At 31.3% G+C, this 27,570-nt stretch overlaps 3 protein-coding genes across 3 annotated transcripts in view; 2 read left to right on the forward strand and 1 right to left on the reverse strand.

The window, feature by feature from the left end:
- The first annotated feature begins 144 nt into the window (after nucleotides 1–144).
- On the forward strand, nucleotides 145–2,817 carry Spn-f (C2H2-type zinc binding domain-containing protein spindle-F). The gene is made up of 5 exons (XM_083052102.1): nucleotides 145–1,013; nucleotides 1,409–1,664; nucleotides 1,792–1,883; nucleotides 1,950–2,136; nucleotides 2,339–2,817. Exons 1-5 carry the CDS (start codon nucleotides 810–812, stop codon nucleotides 2,638–2,640), a joined length of 1,041 nt encoding a protein of 346 aa, XP_082908228.1. The 5' UTR covers nucleotides 145–809; the 3' UTR covers nucleotides 2,641–2,817.
- On the reverse strand, nucleotides 1,903–4,523 carry Mrpl32 (mitochondrial ribosomal protein L32). The gene is made up of 5 exons (XM_083052104.1): nucleotides 4,152–4,523; nucleotides 3,627–3,878; nucleotides 3,309–3,451; nucleotides 3,112–3,232; nucleotides 1,903–2,117 (listed from the first exon to the last, which is right to left on the reverse strand). Exons 1-4 carry the CDS (start codon nucleotides 4,243–4,245, stop codon nucleotides 3,113–3,115), a joined length of 609 nt encoding a protein of 202 aa, XP_082908230.1. The 5' UTR covers nucleotides 4,246–4,523; the 3' UTR covers nucleotides 1,903–2,117; nucleotide 3,112.
- A 507-nt stretch (nucleotides 4,524–5,030) lies between these two features.
- Nucleotides 5,031–27,570, forward strand: part of Qless (decaprenyl diphosphate synthase subunit 1 qless) — a 37,653-nt gene continuing 15,113 nt past the window's right edge. The window contains 3 exon segments of the mRNA XM_083052101.1: nucleotides 5,031–5,144; nucleotides 5,905–6,180; nucleotides 6,183–6,361. Of these exon segments, the coding sequence (XP_082908227.1) occupies nucleotides 5,976–6,180; nucleotides 6,183–6,361 (384 nt within the window). The 5' untranslated portion in view covers nucleotides 5,031–5,144; nucleotides 5,905–5,975.

Genomic DNA, 27,570 nt, shown 5'->3' on the forward strand with positions numbered 1-27,570 from the left:
GGTTTTCCATCGCATGAATAAACAGCAACCTCTCAGACATTTGTCACATAATTAGCATTGTGAAATTACATTTATTATTCATATTACGATTTTGTTTACCGTTTCTCATTCTACTCGCGATACTAACTGAGGGAGCGGTGATACGCGCGCGAAGTCACGTGACTTTTGTCATGTGACTTTCGTCATGTGACTTTAGTGACGTGTTTGTGATCTTCTGTTGATAAGTCGACTCGTACTCTTATCTTTTACTGTAAAGTACAATCGCGTCAAATGTCACAATTATTTTTATGCAATCTAATATACATATATATTAAATGCAACGTTTTCTCATCTTATCTACTCGTCTTATTGACCTCTTATCGCTAAATAGCGTAATCAGACGAAACGTAACACTTGTGTAAACACATTGAAAGAGTGGGAAATTGCCATTAGAAATCAGATGATAGACATACAAGATATATTTAACGTGAAACGCTCGATAAATTTAACGGAGAATGGGGAATTACCGGTATTCTGTCATATAATGTAGTGGCTTTCGCAAATGTTGGGAGAAAAGTGATATCTCGAGTAATTCGCAGGAGAACTCGACCTCGTGTATTTATTTGTTTAGATCTGTTTCCGAACGGACGCGTATGTAAACACAAAATGTAGGATCACTTAACCTCCAATTTGAATGACACTTAAACAATTGACAGGAGTAAGACTCGCGGATCTGTAAAGAAGATCTGTGAGGCTCGGTGTAAAAAAAGATAAAAGTATTACAATCTCGTTGCAATATTATATGAAACGCATTGCGATCGAATCGTACGATGAACGAGAACCTGGAGAACATTACCTCAGAATCATACTATGCCCTGTTAGTCGCTTTTGAAACAATGAAGGAACGTTGTCAGCGACTGCAGACGCGGCTGGTAGCTGCGGAGAAGGAGAACATGCGTCTGAAACTCGAATGTAGCAGGAATACGTCGGCAGCTGTCAAAGCAGATAACAGCGCTGACGAGTCTACGCTGCAGGTCTGTGCAAAATTAGAAACAATCGAATCAATTTTATTTCTCTGGACTATGTTTAAATCCATATTTAAAAATAGATAGAGATTGTGTAAGTCGAAACAAAAATTTTATAGCTTTGTAATGCATAATCTTCATTTGTTTCAAAAATATGAATTTAAAATTATAGATTAAATTTTGAAATTTTTCTTTACTAAGCAATCTATATCTTATTACTTTCCCCGCTTACTTTATCTATATAATTAAAGATACAATAGAATTATAAACATTGTGATATCGTTAAGAATATGCATACAATGAAAATAATTTAAAAAATATATGTCGATATATCCAGCATTTGTAGTTAAAAATATTCACAAATACCTATAACAATACTAATAATACAATTTTTTGGATTACAGGAAAAGATTGAGGAACTTACGAAACAAAAGTTTCAGCTATCCGATCATATGTTCATGGTAGCAGCGGAAAATCGTCAGTTGTGGAACAGATTAACAAGACTGACAAAGACTAATAAATCCCTAGGTAGTCAGTTGAATAAAATCTCGGATACCCTTAAGCAGTATTCTGCTATGCAACCATCTGATATTACGTGTAACGTTCGTGATGCGTCTAGTTCAGATAAATCAGATATTAATAAGTATTTATTAACTGATGGTTTGTATAAATATTTAAATATATCATATGTTATCGACACATTAATCCTAAAGAACTATTATTCAAAACTATCACATTCATATAACACATTATTATCAATATGTAATACATATACATTATTGTTTAGATGAAAAGGAACAAAGTTTGGAAGAAATATCTCTTCAACTGATAAATAGTATTATGCTAGAAAAGTCTGATCTTGAACAGCAATATGCCGAGGTATAAAAAATTAAAAATATTGTAATCAACTAATATATTTTATGCAATGTTTGTCGTTTCATACAGATGGTGGAGTTACAGAATAGTTCGGAATTAAATTTACAAAAAATTGGTTTTACGTATCCAGAAGATTCTGATACAGATTCAGAACTGAAACAGCTTGAAATTCGGTTGTCCCAAACTAAAGATGCCCTACTTGGGCAGCAAACTAGATTAAAAAGGACCTTGCAAAACCTTAAAAAAATGAGAAAAGGTAAGATATAAATTAATTCAGTATCAGGATGCACTTCATCACTGTAAAGTAAATATATTAGTCATTTATCATTACTAATTATTTATCGTTTTTTTTTTATTATTGTAGCACTAGTTAGAATATTACAAATAGACAATACAAAAGAAAAAATAATTTATAAATTTGTCAAAACTTATTGCTAGACAAATATGTATATTTTCAGGCACAATGTGTAATAATTGTCGAGAAAATGCAAATAAGAAAATGTGTCAAACAGGTACACAATTTGATTCCAATGATAGCTTCAAGGAACACGGAGCTACTCAAACTAGTCTTATGACTCCCAGTATTTCCGTAGAAAAATATTCTAACTTAAACGATAATCTAGATATAGATGCCAATACATGTCCGTTATGTGGTACTGTTTATGGGAAATCCAAATCATTTACAGAATTCCACGAGCATGTCTTAAGTCATTTCACAAAGGATGTGTCTCCGAGTGACGATTTTGAACTTGTACATTGATTTTAGTGTCTAAATCAACATCGATTCATTATATGCAATTGTTTTCTTAAAATTTCAATGTGTATACAAAAATGTATGGTGATGAGATAAAAAATATTAATATAAGTAAAATATATATATGATATGACAATTATAAATGCAACATAGAAACCGATGAAGCAAATGATGATCTTTGTATTAGTGTGTAATATAGAGATATATTTATTTTTATATCAATAAAATACAATTACAAATTGAAAAATTGGAATCTCTTTCATTCAAATAAGAAATAGTAAATATAAATATTTATGTAATAAAAACACCATATAGCATTTATGTTTTCTTTTGTATTAATATGATTTATTACTCAATTAACATATTATTTATAAAATAAGATTCTAATTTCTGAAAATGCCGAATATTCAACTATTTTAATGACAATATTCCAACTTTCAAATATAGAACGTTAAACTTAATTTTAAGTACATATACCTTATGCGAGATGCGTAGGTTTAACATCCTTCTTATCCGATGGCTCTTGCGTCGTAGGCTCAAGTAAATTTTGATGAAACCACGAAGGTCTTTGCTTCGGTATCTCAACTACTCTTTGATTCTAAATTAAAATCAATTCCTTCGTACTAGCATGAAATGACTATGAATGATATATTATACAAATATATTTTTAATACCTTCCAAAATTCATGTGTTTTATCATCTTTTTCTCCATCGTATAATACAATTACATTTTCCTCTACTGGACTTAGACCTAATTCTTTTTTTATGGCATTTTGTATTTCTCGAGTTTCAAGTTTTACTTTTTCATAACAGTGTCCTATAGTAGAAGAGTATATTTTTGAAAGATCTTCATTCATTCACAAATATTTCTTTCAAATTATAATTTTCATATTCAACATGTTCAAAGATATAATGTAAGCTGCTTTTTAATGTTTTTTATCTTAAATCTTATTATTATAATTGTTATATTATTTTATACTGATAAAAATTACCACATAAACGGCCGGCCTCGTAATTGTGACCACAATTTGTACACATTAATAGATCAGTTCTTGGGACAGGTGGCTTCCATACATATTCTTTAACTCCAAATCTCCTGCTAAGTCTCTTTTCTATGGTACGTCGGTGTTTTGGAACAGCCCATAAAATGCCATTCTTGAGAATTTCTTCTAGAGAGCAACTACCGGAACGGTGAACCAGTTTCGATTCATTTAGGAAACTGTTGCAATCGATTGCACATAATCCTGCGCAGAAAATTTAAAAGCTTTCTTCAATATATTTGACAATATATATATATTATATATCTATATATTTCAATATATTTTAAAGATTTATTTAAATCAATTTACTCAAATTTTTAAATATTGCCTAAACATATGAGAAAAGTTGATTGCTCCAAACGAAATCTTTGTTTGTGGTTAGAAAACATGACAAGTTTAAATAGTCATTCAAATTATTTTTACCAACTTTTCACATTTCAAATCGTATATTTATAATATATAGAAATTTCCGATTACCTGGAGGAAAGCCGCGACCGAAAATTGTTTGAAAAATTGTCTGTTCAAATGTTTGAAAAGCCAAACATAACCTTTTTATTATGCCGCCTGTCATTTTAAGATTGGTATGCGTCGTAAAAAACGTTCAATGTAAATACAGTCGCGGAGAATGAATGAAAATTATTATTTTTAAATAGCCTACACTCTCTTTTACAGATATCAAAGCAAATTAGTTTTTTTCAAGATTAAGCGGATCATTCACTAATGAATCAACCTAACTTTTATTTATGCTTTCACACATGGACGGAGCGTAAAGTACTCTTTTAGACGCGGGGAGTAGTTCCTAAGGGGAGAGGGGTCCATGGTCGCGTCCATCTTATAGCGTTTTTCACTGGGAGAACTAGTGCGCACTGAGTGCACATAAAGATTATCACATACAATTTCACAATGATATAAGTAATTAAAAAAGTAAAATAATTAATAGTAAAAGCTATTATTACACTGGGCAACAAGGAAATATTAAGTGCCATTAACTTGAACTACGCGCTACTCATATTTATACAAACTAAATTAAATCGTATTTATAAATAATTCCGATGCTTATACGCGATGTTAAAATAAGTTCCCCTCATATTCACTATAACTACTAGAATGTGTGATACATTGTAAATACAAATTGAAATATTAAGTGCCATTAACTTGAAGTACGCGCTACTCGTGTACCATGTGCCACATAGCACGAGTCGTGAAACGCAAGAGTCATCGTTTCTTCCTTGGCTAAATCTTTAATCGTATCGTCATTATTTGCCGATATATTTCATTGGTTGATCGATCTAAATTATTAGTCATTTTATATAGTTGATTGAGGTCAATTGGTTTCAATTCGATGGCGAATACGCGGAACTTTGTGCATGTCAATTTCGCTATATAAGGAAACGTCGTTGAGATGTTCTGTCATTCGGTAAAGTGCTGTTTTCCCCATCAATTCTCTTTTAATTCCTTTCTTCAACATTCGTAAGTAATGAAATCGCTATATAGCTATATATAGAGTTGTTGTGTAATCGATACACGTGGATTTTAAAAAATTAAGATTGAATTGTATTGTGATTAAAACAAAATTTATAGAGTTCTCGAGTGTCACATATTATCTTATATATTGTTCATAATTTGTCAATTTTATATATTTAAAATTTCGTATTTATAGAAGAATTCTTAAAGTGAGACGTAGCTCACAATATCGTGTGCTCGACTGAACATTAATTTTACTTTGCATCTATTGTGTGTCTTCTATAAATTTAATGCAACTTATTTCGCAATTCCCTTTCTATTTACAATTAGATTTAGTTACTATTTCTCACTCCGGCCGCAATATTACTGAGAGGGCGCTAGTACACAACGCTCTTTTTCCAGTCACACTAACTCCCGTAAGACCATCGGTCTTTAATAGTACCTCGTCAGTGCGTCCATGCTTTCACATCTGAAGTTGGGCACTTTAAAGACGAGCGCATCGTATCTAGATATTCATGCATCATGACTATTTACTCAAAAAAATTCAAAATTGTTTCTCTTTCTCGATTAATGTAATATATTATTATTTATAATATATGTGTTAATATATTACTTATTTTTTAAACTTAATTATGTCCATACACATAATATATATGCGCAACGTTATATATATTTTTTTTCCCGCATTGTTAGAAAAGAATCGGAAAGTGTACAAATTTTTCTCTCATTTATATGTATAATGCGCTTAATTAATTAAAAAATGTAGAAAGTGCAAGAAGATGTGCACACATCCACAAACTATATTGGACGATATATCTCTGTTAATTCTGAGTGCGCATGCGCTTTACGCGTACTCGTAAGGAACACACAGAGGCTCATCTAAAGAATCGAGATAGTCCATTGAGGGGTTTCGACAAGTGGGATGGAAAAGGTGCCGGCGAATGGGGAATGGGACATAATTTTTCAGAGTGCGTTGGTGGGATCGGAGCGGGTGGTCGGCTTGGACGTGGACGACTCGGGCTCGGACTGCTCGGGCAGCGACGAGTCCGTTCACTATAGTTCCCGCTATGGCAAGTATAGGATCGAGTAGACTTTGTGCTCACGTGGAGAAACTGTGCCAGTACGGACATTTCACCCAATTACGGAGGAAAGTTTCGACGACATGTGCGAAATCGCGACCGGCTGTCTCGCGAACGAGCGGCGCGCTCTTCCAACACTGCCAGGTACGTTATTTCTCTCTGTCAATCTCGCCCTAAGACACGATTCGAATCTCACGTTCAGTCCCTCAAACACGTCTCCCCGATTACCGACGATCTGTCGAGCGCGATGCGATCGAAAAAACGCGCTGTTCCATTCAGTTTTTATATGATTTTCCTATTTCTTTACGAGACTTCTCCGACCTAACCTACATTCACAAGTGACAAATGGTTCGCGTCATTTTATCGCGTGATCGAGTCGCGACATCGCTGAACGCTGACAGAGACGTAGAATTGGAACAAACGATTGAAATATTTCGTAATATTAGATTCGAAACGAGTATTTTCAAGTGATTGTTCCTCATGATTTTCGTTACATAAATTACATAACACGTGACTCAATTGCGAGGACCGCTGCTTATCTTTACGGGTGTTTCATGTTTATGTTTATGTGTGCTTGTCTTTGTGATACAAAGCGCCGAAACATTCTTGTTTACGTTCAGAATATGTACACATAGGTAAAATAATGTGACTTTTGAAAGATATTAGAAACAACGTGATTTTACTGTCTTGTCAATTCTAGCAGACGATCTATACGACGTCTGCTAGTGACGTTTCGCACGGTGTCAAACGAGTCACAGTTTCTTGGCAAAAATACAAGAATTTTTAAATAAATAATCAGGTGCGCATGATTGTAATAATTCGTGCGCAATACACATCCTCGTAATAAATGATCTCTAGTCGTAAAGCAGATAGAAGTGCATTGTTTTTAGAGCTTGCATTGACTATGTGAGCGAATTCACGTTATCTTTATACGCATGCGCATGTTAGCATTTAAATGTACTAATCTGCACATGGTATATTGCTCGATGAGATGTTGTTCGCGTTTTATATTTTTCACGTTAAAGATTTACTTACGCGTTAAAAAATGATATTTTTGAGAATAATTGAATATGACAAATATGTATACGGTTAACGAAATTCTCAAATCAAAATTTAATAAAAAATTAAATTATTAAATTTCTGAGAAAGGCATAAATAATGAGAAAAATTTTTTTTTAATGAAAAATATTTTTTAAAATATTATAAAAGAGTGCGAATCTCTCGTATAAAACAAGTATTTGAATGCAGGTATATTTTATTTATATTTCAATATACTCTTGGAGATCTTTCCATATTTATAGGGACAACATTTATTCGGCTTTTCTTTTTAAGTATTATAGTTTTCAAAAATATCTTCAATTCTCGTATGTCAATTTATCAATACATATATATTGTATATATGTTAGACAAAAATCTATTCCGAATAAATTAAAATTAATATAAATGGAAGTGAATACTACTGGAAATATCCAGTATATGAAAAATGACAATTCTAAATTTGTGTGAATAAAAATAGAATGTGATAGAATTATTTTTAATTGTGTAGAATAATTCGCAAATAGCGTTTTTAAACGTTAAGACGCCAAGATCATTCCTTATTAAAATTGTAAATGAGAATTCTTATGAAAAAAATATATAATTTATATACATATGTATATATATTTTTTTTTAAATATGTATATGTGTATTGAAAGGTTTTTCATTATGGAAAGAAATTAATATAACTAAACACACATACATACAATAAATAATAAGACAAATTTTATTTTTTATTTAGTTTTAAGCAATTTTAATAGAATATTAAAATATCTAATTTAAAAAAATTTAAAGTAAAACAATAAATAATAACCATATCACTCGATTTTTTTATTTCATAATGAATAATGACTATTGTTTTAATTTTTACATTTTGAACATTAACTGACATGTATTATATTTCAAAAGATCTGTATTGATTGAAATTTCTAATTACTAGTTAACTAATTACTAATTAGCTTATCGTTAGTTTTAACTTTATTAAATTTAATTTTAATGAATCTTATAGAATTTAATTCATATGTTAACTTTCTTAATTTGTCGCATTTGAAATGAGCGTATCCCATTGTAGAGTGTGAAGATTAGTCATTAGTAAATTAAAAAGAAAATCTTAATCTTTAATATGCATATTGTGCGAATCACTCGATACATTCCCGAGAAACTACAGTTGCAATTTTCGAGCCGCGGTGTACGTGCGAAATCGCGACTTTCTCGGATCGAAAGTGTCGTGGAAGAAGCGTGGTTTTGAAATTCCGGCACAATAATTCACAAAAAAATCGTTAATCCGGAGACGGAGTTAATGGCATTATGCAAGACTTAAATAAACCGAGCCACCGAGTGATCCGTCACGTTTTGCGCGGCGGATATTCGTGCTTTTTTCACAAGAACGGTGCTGATACGACGACGATGGTCAATATTATTGAATCGCGACGGCGATCGGTAGCGCGGCACGACGAATTTCGAGCCGCGCTAGTGTAAGTAGGCTAACAGGCTTTGCGAGAGATACTTCTTGGAGAGCATGCCGGCACCGCGCTCTTGACTTTCTCGGCTTGACCAGCTATAGTGCGCGTCTCCACACCTGTTTTTACCGCGAGATATTCTGTGTGACTTTTACTTCTCTCGTGGAAGCGACACTTTCCGATCGAAAGCGAAAATCGCAGAAATCGAAACTTCTCATAATCTCTTTATTACTCACATGTATGCATATTTATGAATATGATTTCGTCCGATATATATATATTTGTATCTATGCATCGGACTTTTCTTAATTGCTAATACAAGAATATTTCCATATTTAAAGTCATAATTACATATACGTTAGATATATTATGCACACAACTTTTATCATTTTTCTGTTCTAATATTTCAATTCTAATAGCTCAATCGATATTAATTTTTTTAATGCTCAATTGTTTCATTCTGTCTTTTAGCTCGGTTGAAGTCTATATGTTTTAGCTGAACTGGCTGCACTATTTCAGAGTTTATCTATTTTTTTTAATATCAAGTAAATAAATAAGATAAACTCTGAACTAGCCAATTCAGCTAAAACGAACAGACCTTTGGTTGAATTTTTAATTAATGTACATTGCAATATAAAATAAATAATAATAAAGAGATATATAAATTAAAATTATTATTATAAAATTTAATATTATAAAATTAATATTATAAAATTTATACAATTTTTCAAGATTTTGAGAGAACAATCTATTTGCAAATATTATTCTAGAAGGAAAAGGATACTCGATGTAGCGGAATATTCATGCAAAAAAACAAATAATGTTATAAAATATAATTGTTAACAAAATTAATTTTTCCTTGTTATTTTATTAATTAAATAAGTAATTGGCAGGAAAATACACTACGCAAAACAATTAGGGGCGCTTTAAAACTTGCAAATTTTACTGATTTTTAAGAGCCATATCTCAGCTTAGGGAGATCATAAGAAAATGTTTCTAGACACGTTTGTGTTTCTAGGTACGATAGAGTAATGTTTCTTGCGTCATTTTAAAAAGGAAGTTTCCTACTTCAAAGCCAATGTGATGGCATTTTTGATCCCATTTCTCCTTTTTCCATCGACCGCTACAAAGTCATGAAATTTCCAGACTTTTTTCACGATCTGATTTTGAGCCTCACAAGAAAAATAGCTCGATGAAGCGGACAATGCAACTTTACCCACTTTAAAGTCGCGGCTTCACCCGTTCAAACGCGCCTAGAAACATTATCCTACGATCTCCCTAAGCTGAGATATGGCTTCTTAAAAATCGGTAAAATTTGTAAGTTTTAAAGCGCTCCCCTATAATTGTTTTGCGTAGTGTATAAATTTTAGCAATTTTTGTTTAATTTCAGAAACCTGTGGCTTTCTGCCACAGTTTTCGCAATAATCTATTCAATAATTTATCTAATAATCAAGCAATTATTACAATACTAGTTGCAATAAAAATTTTATTATATAGAAGAAATTGAATAAATAAAAGATAAAGCGAATTTATGAGATAGATAAAAGATAAAATAATCTATATTTATATTAAGAGGAAAATAAATACATAAATTTGGTTGAAATCATTAAAAACAGTCTTATCTTACAGTCTATTCAAATCTACATTAGAAATAGATTTATTTAATTATCTCTTTTGAAGTAATATATAAAAAAGTATCAAATTTATTTTATAATATTTACTAACAATAAGCATACATTTATTCTTTAATCTGTTTATTGCATGCCTTAAATTGGCTTAAATCATGTGACTTATTGCTAGAATCGAATTGGATCCATTAGTGAAATGATAGTATGGAGATGTGTGAAATGTTACATTGGCAATATTAATTAATTCGTACACGTATAAAAGTATAATATCTATATGTTACGTCGCTCCAGCGGAGCACGGAAATAATTTGGGAGGTACCGTTATTTTTAGAATTAAAATCCAAATTGATTTTTCATGGAATTGTGAGAGCTCCTTTCCAAATTCTCAAGAAAAATATTTAAGGCACAAATTTCTTGAATAAATTACAATAATTGAAATTAATATACTTATACAAAATTCTCCGGCGCGCTTTACTCTTCCGGCTGAGCGTTGGGAAACCCCGATATACGCAATGCAGATTGAGCAGAATTACTTTTGTACATATTTTGGTAGAAACATAATTGGCATGTTTTCCCTCTTTCTTATTATTAAATAGTAATTTATTATAAATTTGCTATCGTATGCGCGCGCGCATTATGTGTCGTTACAAAATCGCTACATAATTAAAAATTACTGACAATACAGTGATCGTATGACGCTTTCTAAATTACGACAGAAAATATTTACAATAAATTTTTTCGAGTTGCAACATCGTATATGTAAAGGTGAAAGTAAACGAAAAAAAAATTTCACCAACTATATCCTGAATTCTTATATACGATATACTGTTGCAATATCGGAAAGAACAATTCGATGTGTCTTTTTTACACTTAAAAATTGCACGCTTTTCAAAAGTAATCCATTTTTTTCATAATAATTATAACTGCTACCCTAGTAAAATATGTAATTTTACATTTGTGATTCCACGCGACTTTCACGTTTCACCAATTTATACAGATGAAATTTAATTTAATTTATTTACTTAATTTTATTTATTATATATATTGATTTATATATATTTTTATTTTTTCTACGTCTTCTTTTTATCATATATTTTATTTAAAGGACTTGTTAGGAACTACTATCTAAAAATTCATTTCAAGAGAGATAAGTGTATTGTGTAAATTTAGAATTTCTCTTTAGATTATGATATTTTCCAAATTGTAAAAAAGTTATTGATAAAATATTTAAAATACAATACTTTTACTTTGCATTTTGCTTAATATATCTTAATTAATAAATTAATAATTATCGGCATTGTAATAATTCTTTTGCAGAAACAAAACATTATGAGCACTCTTTTTATCTTGCGTTTTATATTTATTCGTTGATTTAATGACAAGTGCGATGCAAAAATAACTTTTATTGTTATATTTCTTATACTGATTATTAGCTAGATATTAAATTCGTATAATATTTTTTCCCTAGTTTGTGCTCCCAATTTACCAAGCATTGATATACAATTAGGGGAATCCCTCTATATATCAATAATGTCAAAGATAAAATAAATCTCAAATCTGAATCAGATGTTGCGGATCGGAATAAGAATATCCGGGGATTTACTCCGCGGACAGGAAAAAATTACGTATTTCACTCGCGCGCGCGAGCCTTTAATCCGTTTTGACATTTGTACGCCGAAAATCTTTCTTGGACTGTGCTTGATAAATATGCAAACTGTACGTCGGCATGATCAAGGCGAACCAGCTGCATTTATGCATGCAGAATAAGTGTACGCTACGTAGGATTAATGTGGATAAGCAGCATTAGGCAATAAAGGTTCATAAGTGTCATGAAGCAAGAACATTTTTAAACATACATATATAAAGAATATCGCAGATGCAATCAAGCTTAGAAAAATAATTCTGAGTGTTCGGATCGATGAATCCTTGAAAATTTCTCCAATTTAAAGATCTTATAAAAGTGTTTTAACGAAGAAAAGAGAGATGGAATGCGCGTGTGCGAGGGAAAGTAACAAACGGTACGCATTATCTAAATGCGCGCGAATGCTCTGTCTTAATTATAACATTTCAAAACGAGATTAACTTCCGATCACACCAGTAATCTTTCCTCCCGATGATTTTGTCCTTTTTGTTTTTTTTTTACTAAAAATTGAGTATCGGTATTTCGTGTAAGAAGAGGCGCGGCTGTTTTTATGTTAATCTGTCAAACACGCTTTGCGGTAATTCCGAGGGTAATTCGTTGTGTTAACGAGAATAATCGCTCTGTGGATACATTCATACATTCCTGCACGTGCGTATTTGCATACGTGCACCTTTTACGAGAGCAGAATAACGAAAGTGCTCACGTTGTGCGTCAATCAGCGTATCACTTACTTTGAACATGAGCCATATTTGAATTATGAAAATTAGGTTTAGAGAATATTATTATTATATTCTAACAACTCTCTTATATAACTTGGTTATCTCTTTGACAAGAACCAGTAAAAACCAGTAATTGTTATATTGCAACGCCTTAATTTCATCTATTTAATTAAACATACTTAATTTTTTTATTGCAACGCAAGGTTCTCCCTCCAAAGTGATAAGAGCAATTTAGAGACCAGAATCATATTTAAAAAAAATCCACGGGAAATAATGATTCTTTTTCTTGTGTTAGGTTCGAAAAAGAGTAATTTTTTTCTTAAACTATGTACATAAATGTTGTTGGACTGATTGACATTTTTTAAGATAAATAATTTTTTTTTTATTTTTTATATAGCGTCAAACGCTAGAAAAAAATTAATATTAAATTATCCGTTGCATTTTAAAATCTGCATTGAGACATTTTATAGATACGCAAGAGCACACACATATACATGTGACATACTTTTATTTAAAATCATATTTAATTTCTTTTAATTTGTTAGAAGAATCTATCAAAGATGCAGGAACAGAAATTGCGCGCGCGAACATTGTTGCGCTCTTATCGCACCAAATTATAATGTTAATTAAAAATTCATTATTGTAAAAAGGAAATTTAGACGAAAACAATTACAACTGTTGTCTAATTAAATGTATCCTTGAGAAATAATATGAACTTAATAATCGTACGTTATCGCGAGAGAAGGATGTGAGAAAGGATGTCGTGTCGCGTTAAGAGCATAATTGCCTGTGGTGTATTATTATGCCACTATAAGCTTAAGGTCGATCTTGAGATTTTATTGAAGAACCGACATGCACGAAGGAACATGACACTTCTCTCGCAAAGATAACTACAGCATTGGAAAGTACCGTGATGTAATGAATTTAATCAACAATATTGGAAATTCGAATAATGAAGTTACTTAAATGCAAATATAATTTCATGGACGATAAAAAAGTATTAATTATACTTATTGCAAATAGTAATTTAATAAAGGAAAATTCTCAGTCAAACGCATCATATCTAAATATTTGTGCGTTATTTCTTTCATTACTAACAATAAGTTTATTGATCATTTAAAAACATAACATGTGAAAGAGCATAAGTTAAAAGATAAATGGCATGTTATGTATTTCTTAAATTAATATGCTATATTTACAAAACTACTAATATTCTATTAACCTGAGAAAAATATTTTTTTTTAATTATATCATGTGATTATTATTTAGATATGATGCGCTCGATCCGGAACTGCTAAACTTTAACCTGAAAGGCATACATGATTCATCTATGCTTTGAAGTGCGTCAGTTAGTACGTCTCATGCATGAATGAACACTCTCTAAATTCGTACGGCACGTAGCCGTCGACGTAATTTACAAAGCCACTGGGAAAAGACCTGCATTTAAATCCACGTTTAGATTTACGATAAGATATAATGTGCGTGTGATGAAGAAATTGAAGAAATCGCTTTATGTAAATTTCCTGGCATAAATGAGAATTCTTAACATTAATACATATGTAGTAATGCAACTGCATATTAATTCTTAACTTATTAGTTACGTTAAAAATTAAAAATGCATATCTATACACATACATGGTGCGTCAAGTTGCAAGACTGATTCTAATTATGCGAATATTATGTGAGCGTCATTCATCTAAAATTTCCGAATGTTTGTACTCGGTATGTACTCAGTTTTATAACTTGAACCACGCGTTAATACATGCATTCAATGTTTATGTGTTTTCTTTTTTTTTCGCTTGATTAACAGATCCAGAAACGTATTACCATAATTTGCCATTAAACTAAAGAAATCTTAACTACCAGAATACAGGTGCTAATAATAAAAAAAAAATATTAGGTCTCAATAAAAAGTACGGAAACGATGCTATACACGTGCACGGAAGTTTAAATAACGACGACTCCTTAAAGGGAAAGGAGAATCATTCGAAGATGACGAACAAAGTGATCGTTAGATGTTGATTTGCTGTTTTGTAATTGGCAAGATTGTGTACCAGAAGATTTATCGATGATATAAATAGTAATAGTATATCTACATACTTATAGATGTAATAAAGTCATCATTCAATCAAGATTGACAAATATCATGACAAATGCATCGTTAAGTTTTGGTCGGTATATAAACGGATTATTATTACACACTCTTTATTTATCGCCATCAAAAATCACTTGAAAGATCGCTTTTGTGATGACATAATACAGATTCGAATTGAAAAGGGAAATTAAAATGATTTTGTTAGATCATTTTTTTACTTTGAATCACTATACGCTGCATTAAGTTTATTGATAAGGAAAAATGACTGTGTTCAATCATGTGTGAATAAAGTAAAACTTTTTAATCAGCTCATTTTATATTATTTTATTTTTAAATTTACTGAATCAATCTTGCAACTTTTCAAATATAAAATATGTAAGTAAATATCTTGTATATAAAGAAAGTTTTTTTTAACTTGAAATATTAAATAATTTATATATTTGTTATATTTTATACTATTAAATATATTAATAATATATCGAAATTAATAATTTATGAATAATATATAAATTATGTTATTTTCAAATTAACTTTTTTTTTATATACAGCGTGTTTAAAAAAATTTGAAACAGGTTCATGTAAGTTTCACTTACAATTAGATTTGAATTTTAGCATTGGTGATTATTTTTTATCGATCATTCTAAATATAAAAAAAAAATTTTTTAATCCTCCATTGTGTGATTAAATTATTTCGAAATTATTAACTATTTTTTATATGATGATCAAAATGCTATATTATTTTAAATTAAAATTAATATTAATTTGTATTGATATTGTAATAATTCATCATTTTAGCTAATTTAAATATAACTCATAATTGATTTAATTAAAAGCTTAATTAAAACTATCCTTTTTAATGCCTTATCAGAAGTATGCTTGAAACACGTTTCTACAATATTTACATTTTCATCAATTATCACCGATTTATTCTTACCTCGCATAACTGTTCATACGTAACTTTTGATGAGGCGGAACTCGAAGCTCGTCCTTGATATCCATGGACATAACGGGATAACGATGCCATAATCATTTGATATCGTGCCAAGATTACAATGATGTCGATAGAGTTTTGCACGATACAGAGATTTATTCAATTACTATATCATTAATAATCACATCTGTAGATGTGAGTAAGATAAAAGGGAAGGAAATAATGAATAATTTGCGATGATATGTTTATATATGTATATTTATAGAGAGATATATTGCTATACACATTTAAAAAATTCTCTAGAAAATTTTTTCCAACTGGAATTGTACATTCCAAGCAATGTTATAATTATATTATCAATCTGTCTATCAAAATATCCTTCAAGAATATTCCTACTTCGAAGAAACGCTCTTTGGCCTTTACGAGAAGAAATGTACCGCTATACATAGTAATTTAATCCGTTAGTTCCCGATATTGTCTATAGCTTACACTTTCATTCTGGCAGCACACATCTGCTTTCTAGCTAGAAATTATCATACATCGTCGATAAATATACATTTACGAATATTTTTAATTTTGGCAGATAAAAATAAATAAATAAGAATAAATATTGCTCAAAGCAGAATATTATATTGTAAGTAACAAATGTGTTTTTAATGTTCTGTGTTGAAATTGATAATATATAATACAATGTGAAAGTTATTTGTCCTTAAATTAATTGAACAAACTACAAAACAAGAAATAACAATTAAATTATTCTTACGTATATTATAAGAGATATGAGAAGACGATTTTCACACACATATATAATATAATGGACTATTTTAAGAAAAATGTATTTTAAAAAAGTTTAAAAATAAACTCATCAACTTTGAATTCACATAAATTAAAGTTTTAAAATTTATCGATGGTATTTATCACGACGATATCGCGCGATATTAAAATTTATTGTCGAGAATTTTTGTGACATTAGGTTGGCGAATTAGGACTCGCGCTCACACGAGACTTTCATTGGGGGAGGGGGGGGGAAGGAAAAAGTAGTAAGAATCTGTCCACCTTGCCCTTGACTCGCTCGACTTGCTTCCGCATTTTTTTTTAAATGTAAATTTGCGGACACACGTGGACGTCGCGAACCGCGTGCTAAGTCGTCTTGAGGACGTCGGGAGACGTCGCATGATGATCGTTGGCGTTACCTCATTCTGCAGTCGAATCGCGCCGCTTCGCGATTTCAAGGCAAAAGTGATGTCGCGCAAAGCTCTGTCGGATCCCTGAGGGGGAAAAAGTATGAGATACGGGTCGTCGACTTTGTCTGTACTTTTCATTATTTTTCGTTATATTTAATACTTTGTTATTTGCACATTTTATTGTCTATTTCGATAAAAAAGCGCAAATAAGCAAACATTTATTGTTAAAAAGCACAAGTTTTATTTTTTTTAATTTTAATTTATAAATTATTATATATATAATATAATATATAATATATATATATATACATATTTCTTTAATTAAAAGAAGATAATAAGTTTTAAATTAAGGTAATTTATGAAGGAACTAAAAATATCTCTCGAATAATATTGCTTTCTGAGATTTGATTCGAGCATTCGATACGATAAGTATTAATAAGGAATGGGATTGGCGTCTATATCGCTATGATTGCGTAGGATAAATAATATATCGATCTTTCATTCGACGATGAAACGGTCAGTTTCTCCGAGACGGGAACGGCACGCAGGTGCCCCCAATACCCAAATGCGAGTCGCAGTAAAAGTTGAGCGATTACGTACTACGTACTTGTTTTTTAACTGTTGAACAACCAGCTGGATGCCTTCTTCGTCTCGCGCGGGTCTCGATTCGAGTTCATAAAAAAACGGATATTCACACATCGATGTAAGAACTGAAGTGTGCATTCACAAGACAAACCGATTTCTTTCTAAAAATAAAATTTTTAATTTATATATTTAATTTTAAAATATTATAATACATAGCTGTAATATGATAAATAATATTAAAATATCTCTTTTTTATATAATTTTATGACGTCAAAGTTCTCGAAATTGTGACGTGATAAAGTATTTTAGACGCGTATTCGTACTTAACATTAAAAATTTAGAGAAAATGATCTCGTTGAATTTTTTATGTTACGTAGAAATCTCATAAATAGATAGATTGCTTGAATTTAGCGTGTACGTTCTTAAACATGCCTTATCATATTTTTAAAATAATTTCATCAGATTTATCTATATAAGATACAACAATCTTAAGTTATGTAATATTTCTTATTGTATATGGCCTTGTCGGTCTTTTATATATACATATTTATTCTTTTGATTGGACAGTCAATCAAACATTACAAAGTATCCGAGACACGCATCTCAAAGTGCGAATGAGAATGAGATATCTGAGCCAAAGATCGCCATATTATATATGTTCGTGATTTATCAAAATAACTGTCACCCGCACAGAGAGAATTTTTTCTTAGAATTTACCTTGAAAATCATGGTAATTGTGGGACAATATGGTATGGAAAGAATTTTATGACAATTTGTCTGATTAATATTTATAAAAAATTTATAAATAATATCTATCCTATCACAATAAAATATAAAATGTTTGATTAATTTTACTATACTTTTAGTAAAATTAATCAAACATATTTTATACTTTATTGTGATACTTTATAGATATTATTTTTATAATGATAAATATTAAATCAGAGAAATTGTCATAAAATTCTTTCCATACCATGTTGTCCCACGATTACCATGATTTTCAAGATAAATTCTAAGAGAAAATTCTCTCCGTGCATCTTTCACGTTTGTCGTATCGTTGCATTATTATCAAGCACAGAAACGACAAGATAAAAGACAAACATCCATTGTTCAAAAATCATATTTCCTCAAACGTTTTATTTATAAATCTCTACTGAATTGACAGATTCATAAATTTTACGCATTTAAGTATTCTTGTCTCTAACAGAAGGTACTTTTCTCTATATCATTTCTTAAAAAATATGTAATGCTTGCGCGCGTTTCTAAATCATATCATTACAAGATTGTCGCTTTCCTAAACTAATAACCCGGAACAATTAGCTGCTGTTCGAACGAGTGAAAGTACTAATTCGATTAAACTTCATGACAACGAGCAGACGCACAACGTTAAATAATTCAAATTACAAAGCATGTTCTGGCTTGTTAGAGATTACATAAGATACACCATAATCCGTTGCACCATACCTATCGGTTAACCCACAAATTGCACTATTATTTCGAGTACGAATAGAAATGACTAAAAATATACTTATCAAGATGCACTGCCAAAAAATATACAATTTATCGAAAAAAATAACATCGATAGAAATAATTAAAATTTAATGGCCGCAAACATCTTATCTACTTACCTATCGACCTGTATCTCTATATCTACTATAACTATATTAATATATTAATTGTTATATTAATTGATTATATTAATTATATTATTAATTTATACTTATTATATTATATTAATAATAAATAATATTAATATGTAAATATAATACATACATAATATTATTGATATATATAATATTATAATAATTACAATAATAATATATATTATTAATTTATAATATTAATATATGTATATATAATAATTAAATATATTATATATTATATAATATATAATAAATATAATAACATAATATTATTATATAAAGAATATTTATAATCGGTTCTCGATATCAAAGATATACGTATATATATATATATATATATATATATATATATATATATAATATTCTAAATAAAATTAATAAATGATTATACAATTTTATATAATATTAAAATATAACAAAATAATGATATATTTTATATACAATTTATTTATTATTTTAATATATTTTAATTTTAGTAAAATTTTGTAAATTTGATAAATGATATACATATATTTGAGACTTTTGTTATTATATGACTTTAAATATTTTTTTTATCGCTACATATAATACATTGCAACACGAGAAAAAGACTATGCTTAATGTTTAACTGAAGATCCGTGAAATCTTTCTCTTTGTGCGAACTTGAGCGAGCACCTCTTGAGATCGAGAGTGATAGGAACTCGGACATTACATTACATTGCATTAGAGAAATGTTAGTAAAATCTAACAGGCACGCGTAGCCAATTTCACACGAGAAGGAACCGAGTAGGAGAAAGACCCTCCTCGAAACTCTCATCGGATTCCTCTCAAACGCTCGCCATTTATTTTCCTCCCCCTCCCTTGATCTATAAGAAACTTTCTTCGGACCTGTTTGGTGACTTCCCACCGTATATATGCATTTCCATTGCTATATGAGCTCGACTAGTATAGTAAATCTGATTTTTAAATTTATCCATGGTCAAAGACCTTTCCGATCGATAAGAAGAAAGGTTAAGTAGAAAAGAGCTCTAATAATTGTAAAGTCTTTTCTCGCAACATGTAATATATAGCAGATGTACAATGTACGTATGCCGATATTCAAAATAGCAATCGATTATTTATTTATTTATTTATAAACGAGAAAGAATCCCTAGTACAGAATAAGCTTATCAGAAATATCCTCAAAAATACAAAAGCTTTAATGTTTTAATTTAATGCTATTAATATAAATTATAAATTGATTTCCTGTGAATTTTTTTTATGAAATAATAGCATGATTTTAAATATTTTTAATTCTGTCCACATATTGGATATAAATTTGAAAAACTGACTGGTAAAGAGATGCATTGAAACGAGAATTCTCAACTGTCGAGCTTTTAACTTACTTATGCCGTTCGACGAGGCACGTTCGCGTGCGTGCAATGATTGTTTCGCGAGACGCATTTTGTGGTGGAATTATGTGACGGAATCTCCGCTTTCAAATTTTTCTCATGATAGCTCCGAGAAAAAAATAAAAAAAAAAAAAATAACAAGCGATCGATACTCTAATGAGCCGATACGTTTGGAATGTTCGTATATATTCATTCATTCGTGCCACTTTGCGGCAAGTCTATTGCGAGAGGGAAAAGTGGATGACGATTGTTCGCCACGGTAAAACTACCATGGAAAGTTCTCGAGGAATGCGTACTGGCCTTGATTATTCCATGCCATCGCTCAGACGGCGTTGCATGGTTGTTGGTCCCACCATTGTCAATTGCCTTCGATACCTTATAATTTTCAAGCTAATCCGAAATAGAGGTATCCCGGAGGATCGAGTGAACCGTCATAAATTAATGCCCACTTGAGAGTCATCAACATTTCTGCGCAAATTTGGCGAAAACTTGCAAGCAAGTATCGACTAGTATACGAATGCATTTGAATGTACAAATCATGTATATTAGAACATCAACTCGCGAGAAGACAATAAATGTTGTTTGAAGAAAAAAGTTTATTTCGCACGCGCAGATAGTTTGTCTATTAACATCTTTTTTTTTTGATCGAATTATGCTTGAGAAAAAAGCAAAGTTCAAAAATGATAGTTCAAAGAAAAACAATAAAAATATTCTGTGACGATTTATGACAGATATTACGATAGCATGAGTTGTGAGAAAATGCGCAACATTCTGCTGAGATATCGTAGCTGAGAAAGCGCGCGAGTGTTTTTCCCAAGTGTTGTGGAAATGGTCGATGTAACAGACAATTGATGGTCAATAGCAATCTCGACATTTGCATCATAATCGAATCGGAAACGTAACGCGTTTTGGAGAAACAAAACACACAACTCATACGAGGCATATCGCATCCTCTTGCTCTTTCCCTACCTAGTGACAATTCTTTCTCACGAAATTGTCCAAACATTCTGTGTGTGCCATGGACAAACAGGTATTGTCGTCACTTCCTAATTCCGTTTCCTGGCATTTTGGCACCTATGTATATGCGGCGTTTTCACGCCAACACACATATAAATCGATGTTCTTCGGAGAAGAACAAATAGAAACTCTGATATACATTAACCAAACGAGAGGGATATTGTGCGCAGCGTTGCGTGCCGGTACAACTTTTACCGTACGCTACGTATATATGGTGCATTTGGCTCTTTCTCCTGGCCGCTTTGTATCATTTATGGTTAGCCATGTCGTGTTTTAAGCGTTACACCGAGAAAAACATTGGATAATTAAATCAAGAAATTTCTCAGTCGTGATACGTTTCTCTCAAATACCGTTTGCGGCTTTCTTCTCTACGTAAAGCCGCGTAAAAGAAATAACACTTTTCTCGTGGATTCTTTACATATGTATGTAAAAATTAAACTAACGTTACATTTGACACATACGAGATTCGATATAAATTCGATGCGGGAAAATGCGATGAAAAAAAAAAAAATTCGATCTTACGAAGGAATCTCTCTCCGAGGGGAGGATTCTTTGTAAGGTAGGCGCGCGGAGACATGAGAGAGCGACCTTGATTCCTTCGTTCGTGCATTAGAGCACGCCGCAACGTCCATTGGAACGGACATCAGCATCGATAAACGGCGGCGAGCGATTCCAGAATGTGGGTCGACGCTCACGGAGAAAGTATATTTTCCCACTCCCCGCGTGTCTCTTGACATTCAATATCGTTCTTCGAGAACGTGGCGAAGCTACTGACGTTGTGGTCTCTCTCTCTTTTTGTTTCTCGTACAGCTCTTATCTTTCTTCACGCACGTTCGTCTTTCTTCCAGAAATAACTGCGTGATTTCATTCATAGCCCGACTTTGTCTACTTCACCTACAAGTTCCTTTCCTTTCGTGGTAGAGTACGAATTATTTAATTTTAGTGCCAGCCTTGAAGAATAAGTTGTAACACATACATATATAGCATTTAATAATATGCATGTAATTTTCAATTTTTTCAATAGTATATATTGAATCTTTATATTATATATGTATATAAAGAAATATAATTAATTAATTTTGAAATAATCTTGAATTATTTTAAATATGCGCGCACACACACAGGCACACACACGCATATATATTTCAAAATTACAATATTTTAAATTATTGAAAAAATGACGTTCTTTTTTTTAATAACAGTTCATAACTGAAATTTCTTCATATATGTTAATAAATATACGGATAAAAACAAATGATAGTTTCTTAAAGACTATAAATTTTGAGATTAACATATTTAAAGTTCAAATAGATGCATGCGCATCTTACCGTCGATTTAATTATACTGTCCAAGTCTGTTTTATATCTTGAAGAAGTCTGAAACTTTGGCTTATACATATAAATGAGTGTATTTTTTTTTTAATATGATTGTTTTAGATTAATTACGCATTATAATTTATATTCACTGGTTAATTGTTCTCTTCTTTTTTGTGATTTAATAATTAAAAGACTTTTTTATTTCCTAAAATATCTTTGACGATGACGGATATGTTATCGAAATGATTTGTCAAAGTAGGTAGCGAAAGAATTCTCGATATACACCATGAAGTGAAAGCTATCTTTTTGGCAAGCAAACAAAGTATATGGTTGTAAATGCTTCAAAGATTTGGCAACACACACACTTTGCGCGTTGACAAGCGGTTGTTTCTCGAAGAAGGAGCAAATTCTTCGCGTCAAAGGTCGCACGTAATAATAAATACAAACGGTTATTACGACTTTGGGTATTCCTTTATTTCGCAATACGTCAAACTATATATCGCAATAATCGATGATACAAGTGATTTTTTTTTTTTTTTTTTTTTTTTAATTACATAACACTCCCCGTCCACGTGACATATGCAAATCTCTTGGAATGCACGAAGTGAAAGAAATTGTATATTTTGATCATAAGAAGAAGGTGAAAGCGTCCTTCGCACAATCGGGCTGAAGCTTTGCGCCGTCAGGCGCGAATTCTTATGTCACGCGCCTGTTTGGTCCGTCACGCAGCCTGAACTTCAGCCTTGCACCTTTGCGAGAGACAAGAAACGTGTTCGGCATACGTCCCGCAAGGGACGTCCTACAATGCGTGCGAGCGCTACCGTAAATGGATAAGAATAATAGACACTTGCTCTCGACACTTAATGTAGATACAGAACAGGTTTTCACGGACAACTTGGTGAAAAGATAATCTCTCGTGAAATTTAAATTATTTATATAACACGTGGAGAGCACGCGTTCTCCAAGATTAATTCCTCTTTTTTTATCAAGTTTTATTAATTTTGAATTCACGAATAAAATTAATTTCTTTTTTCGCTATTTATTCCAATCTAAAATCTATATCTGCACACAATCACAAGTTCGAAATATTATGTTTAATAAACGGTTAACTCGACTGCGCTCGCAACTTATTGCTCTCCCGACCACATTTTTCCGTCATCGCTGCAGTCAAGGTTTCAACTGACATTGTGGTAATTTCTTGATGCTTCTTTCTCTTATTTCAAGAGAAGGGATTTGTGTCAATAAGACGGTAACTATAGAAGATCTGAAAAATAATACACGCTTGTAAAGATTGCAGATTCTTGCTTTCTCATAATCGCATATGAACATAAGAGTATATTAGCCTAGGACACTATTCAGGAAGAAGAAAAATACCAAAATCGATATAAATCTATTAAATACTCCTATTCCTCAAGAATTAGGCTTGATCAGAGCTGATACGAACTCGCTTAGTCAGTTTATTCACGTTAGAGTTTGTGCATTCGCTTATTTGTATGCTAGATTGGCTTGCATCGACATTTCTTGAAGTTCGAAAGTTTTCTTCCTGCGACTTTCTTTGAGGAATTACATAATTTAAACAGCGGAGTCTATTTTATTGGACAATATTTTATTCTACATGTTCTCTCTAGATGTCTAAATTTACTTCACTTTTATTATCTTTTTTACGATGATTTTTATTATGTTTCCGTAGTCTGAGGATGTCAATTTCTCAAACTTCAATGTTCGTTCACTCTTAAAAAAAGACTATTTATTCAAAAGTGTGGAACAATTGAATTGTTGAAACTGTAATATAATTTGAATAATCTTTAATAAATATGGATAACAATTTTTTTTAAACTTTTAGTTAGAGGCTGGAAGCTACAAAAGAAAATATGGTAAAAATAAAGAGTCTTGTGAATATAGGAAATGAGATACAAATTGTTACAATACGATGTTTGCCGAGGATCATCTGAAAGAGTATCTTTCGAGATTAATCTTTATCGTTCGTCTTCAAATAATGGTTCTCGAATAAGTAATGCATCTGCTTCTCCCCCCTTTTTTTCTCTCAAGAAGAAAGATTCTAAAAAGTGTTCTTCCTAGTTGCTAAGAAATTATGAGCAGTTTGTTGCGTCAAGCATCCGGTCGCCTTTTCAATTGTGACTCTTGCAAAGGTTCATCATACGCTCGTTTATGTCGAGGCGACTTAACACATCGAAGAAGGGTCGAGAAGGCCGTTGCGACTATTTCTCCCTCCAGGCGGTGATCCCCGGCCAAGTTTATAGCATCGCACACATCGCATTGCCACAATCCAACTTGCGGACAGTCCAGCCATGTAACCTCACTTTCTCCTCTTACAGAAAGGCCAGACCTAACTATTCGACGATCTACGATTAACTCCACCCGATTCCCAATACGCGTCAGAGTTCTACAATCTCACGTAGTGAGATTCGCACGAGAGGTTGCTGAAGTTTACCCTCCCTTATACATCCTTTCCGTTATCTTTCCATAGGCAATGAAAACGGATACATAAGCAATGGGGATAATTGCTATAGGAGATGTGGTGCATGGATTTTTTACTCCATATTTTCTTTATTATAAGTTAGCTCCTTTCAACTGTCAAGTACCGCAGGTGCAATTCTTACGACAGAGGCACTTGAATGAGGCACTCGAGCGATGCGCGCGATCTTGCATCAGCGTTTACTACTTCAGATCATCAATATAACGCGAGCTCTTGGATATCTTTACTTATCTTAATAATAATCGATAAAGTGTCTTTACCTCTTGAATTATTTTGTACATTAATTTAATTCTGTACGATTATAAAACGCTTTGAATATCCTCTGGTGGAAATCTCCCATATATGTTGGCAATAATTTATTAACAACATGTTTTTGATAAATCATTGCCTATAATATTTCTGTTTATAAGATGTTTAAAAAACATCTTTACATTTTTACGTTATCTTAAATTTAGATAAAAAAATCAAACGTATTGTCAATTGAAGCATTAATTTTTTAATTGTTTGCATATTTTTAATGACAGCACAAATGTTATATATACGCCATCACACATTTTTTTGATTACTCAACCTACAGCTTTTCTGGCAAGTTTTCCAAGATAATTTTTTCTCAGTGAAAATATTAAGAGAAAGCGTCATATCGCTCTGTTTCTTTTCTCAACACTGTATATCTTTGCAATTTTGAATTATAAAAATTCATTAAAGTCTGCTTCAAATTATTGGAAAAGTATTATTTTATTATCTCTTTTTTTTTATCTGATTAATTGATCGTTTTTAATTTTCATTAATTTTTCTAAATCTTCTTTTATCAAATCTTCATTAAAAAACTTTCTTCAATTCTCCACAGGGTTGGGCAGATATGTATCTTAAAGTATCTGAGATACGTATTTAGATATGTATCTTATTTAAATACAGTATTTAAATATCGAATAATCAAGTATCTTGAATTTTGTAATTAATTATTTAATCTAAATGTATCTTGTATTAAATGTAATTACATTATTATCCCACGTGTGAAAAAGGCGTTTATAAAATTTGATACTAGTCTATGTTCTTCTGCTCCTGTAGAGACTGTTTTTTTTTTTTTTTTTTTTTTTTTGCGGGATTTATACATTCGCCTACTCGTGGCCTTCTATCTGACAAAATGTTTGAAACATTGGTATTTTTAAAAGGCAATAAGAATTACCAAAGTTATAGTTTGTAGTGATGATAAATAAATAGAGTATACTCTATGTATACTGTATTGAAAAACCTATACTTAAATTACTATAATATATATGCTATTATATATAATATATAAATTATATAATATATGCCATTATGTCTATTATTTTTATTATTATTATTTTACGAAGTTTAAAGTTAAAATAAATGAACTTATCTCTCTTTCAAAGTGCTGATTTTACTTTTGATTCTATTTTCATACAATTCTCTACTTTCAATATATAATCAGGAAATTTGAAGAATAATTGTATTTAAAAGTATTTATAAATGTATTTAAATATAATTAGTATTTAAATATATGTCAAAACCAAAGTATTTAAATAGTATTTAAATATATATCAATAAGTATCTTGTATCTTGTATTTAAATGTTTTGAAGTATCCGCCCAACCCTGATTCTCCATTACTCAAAAATTTTCGAGCGCATTACTATGTTAATGAAGAAAAGAAATTCGCTTTCAAAATTTCCCAGAAATCCTTAATACGAAAGGAATGTTGTTCGGCATTTCATCAATCGTATGCCACGTATTGGTCGCTTTTAATTTATCGATGAGAATACACAACCGGAATTTAGGAAAGTCGTAGCAGCTGGTTACGGTCTAGTAGCTCTCCACTTTAAAGTTATGCCAACTGTTACGTGATATCACGTGACAGAAAGACGGCTTTCATAACCATCCCGATCCGCCCATCAGAAGGTTTAGACATTGCATCTTCAGCGTCGTTAACAAAGTCGATAAATCAATCGTCGCAACGTGCGAAACGTGTTATCAGCGACGCGATAATTGAAATTCGCTTTTGCGCCCATGAATGAAAATCCACACATTGATGACGACATTGCCTGCAAACGATGACGTCTGCCGGATCCGGTCTCTCGCATCCGGTATCTTTGTATCACAATTATCCCGCTCCTCGATCGCGTTACATAAGTTGCAAGAGAGAATTAGAATTACATGCTGTACAAATATCGGATATAATTGTTAAATTTATTATTAGAATAAAAATAATTAT

The sequence above is a fragment of the Prenolepis imparis genome, unplaced genomic scaffold (genome assembly GCF_030444845.1).
Source record: "Prenolepis imparis isolate NDT839.2.m4 unplaced genomic scaffold, iyPreImpa1.0 SCAF_12, whole genome shotgun sequence".
In the NCBI taxonomy this organism is placed as follows: Eukaryota; Metazoa; Arthropoda; class Insecta; order Hymenoptera; family Formicidae; genus Prenolepis; species Prenolepis imparis.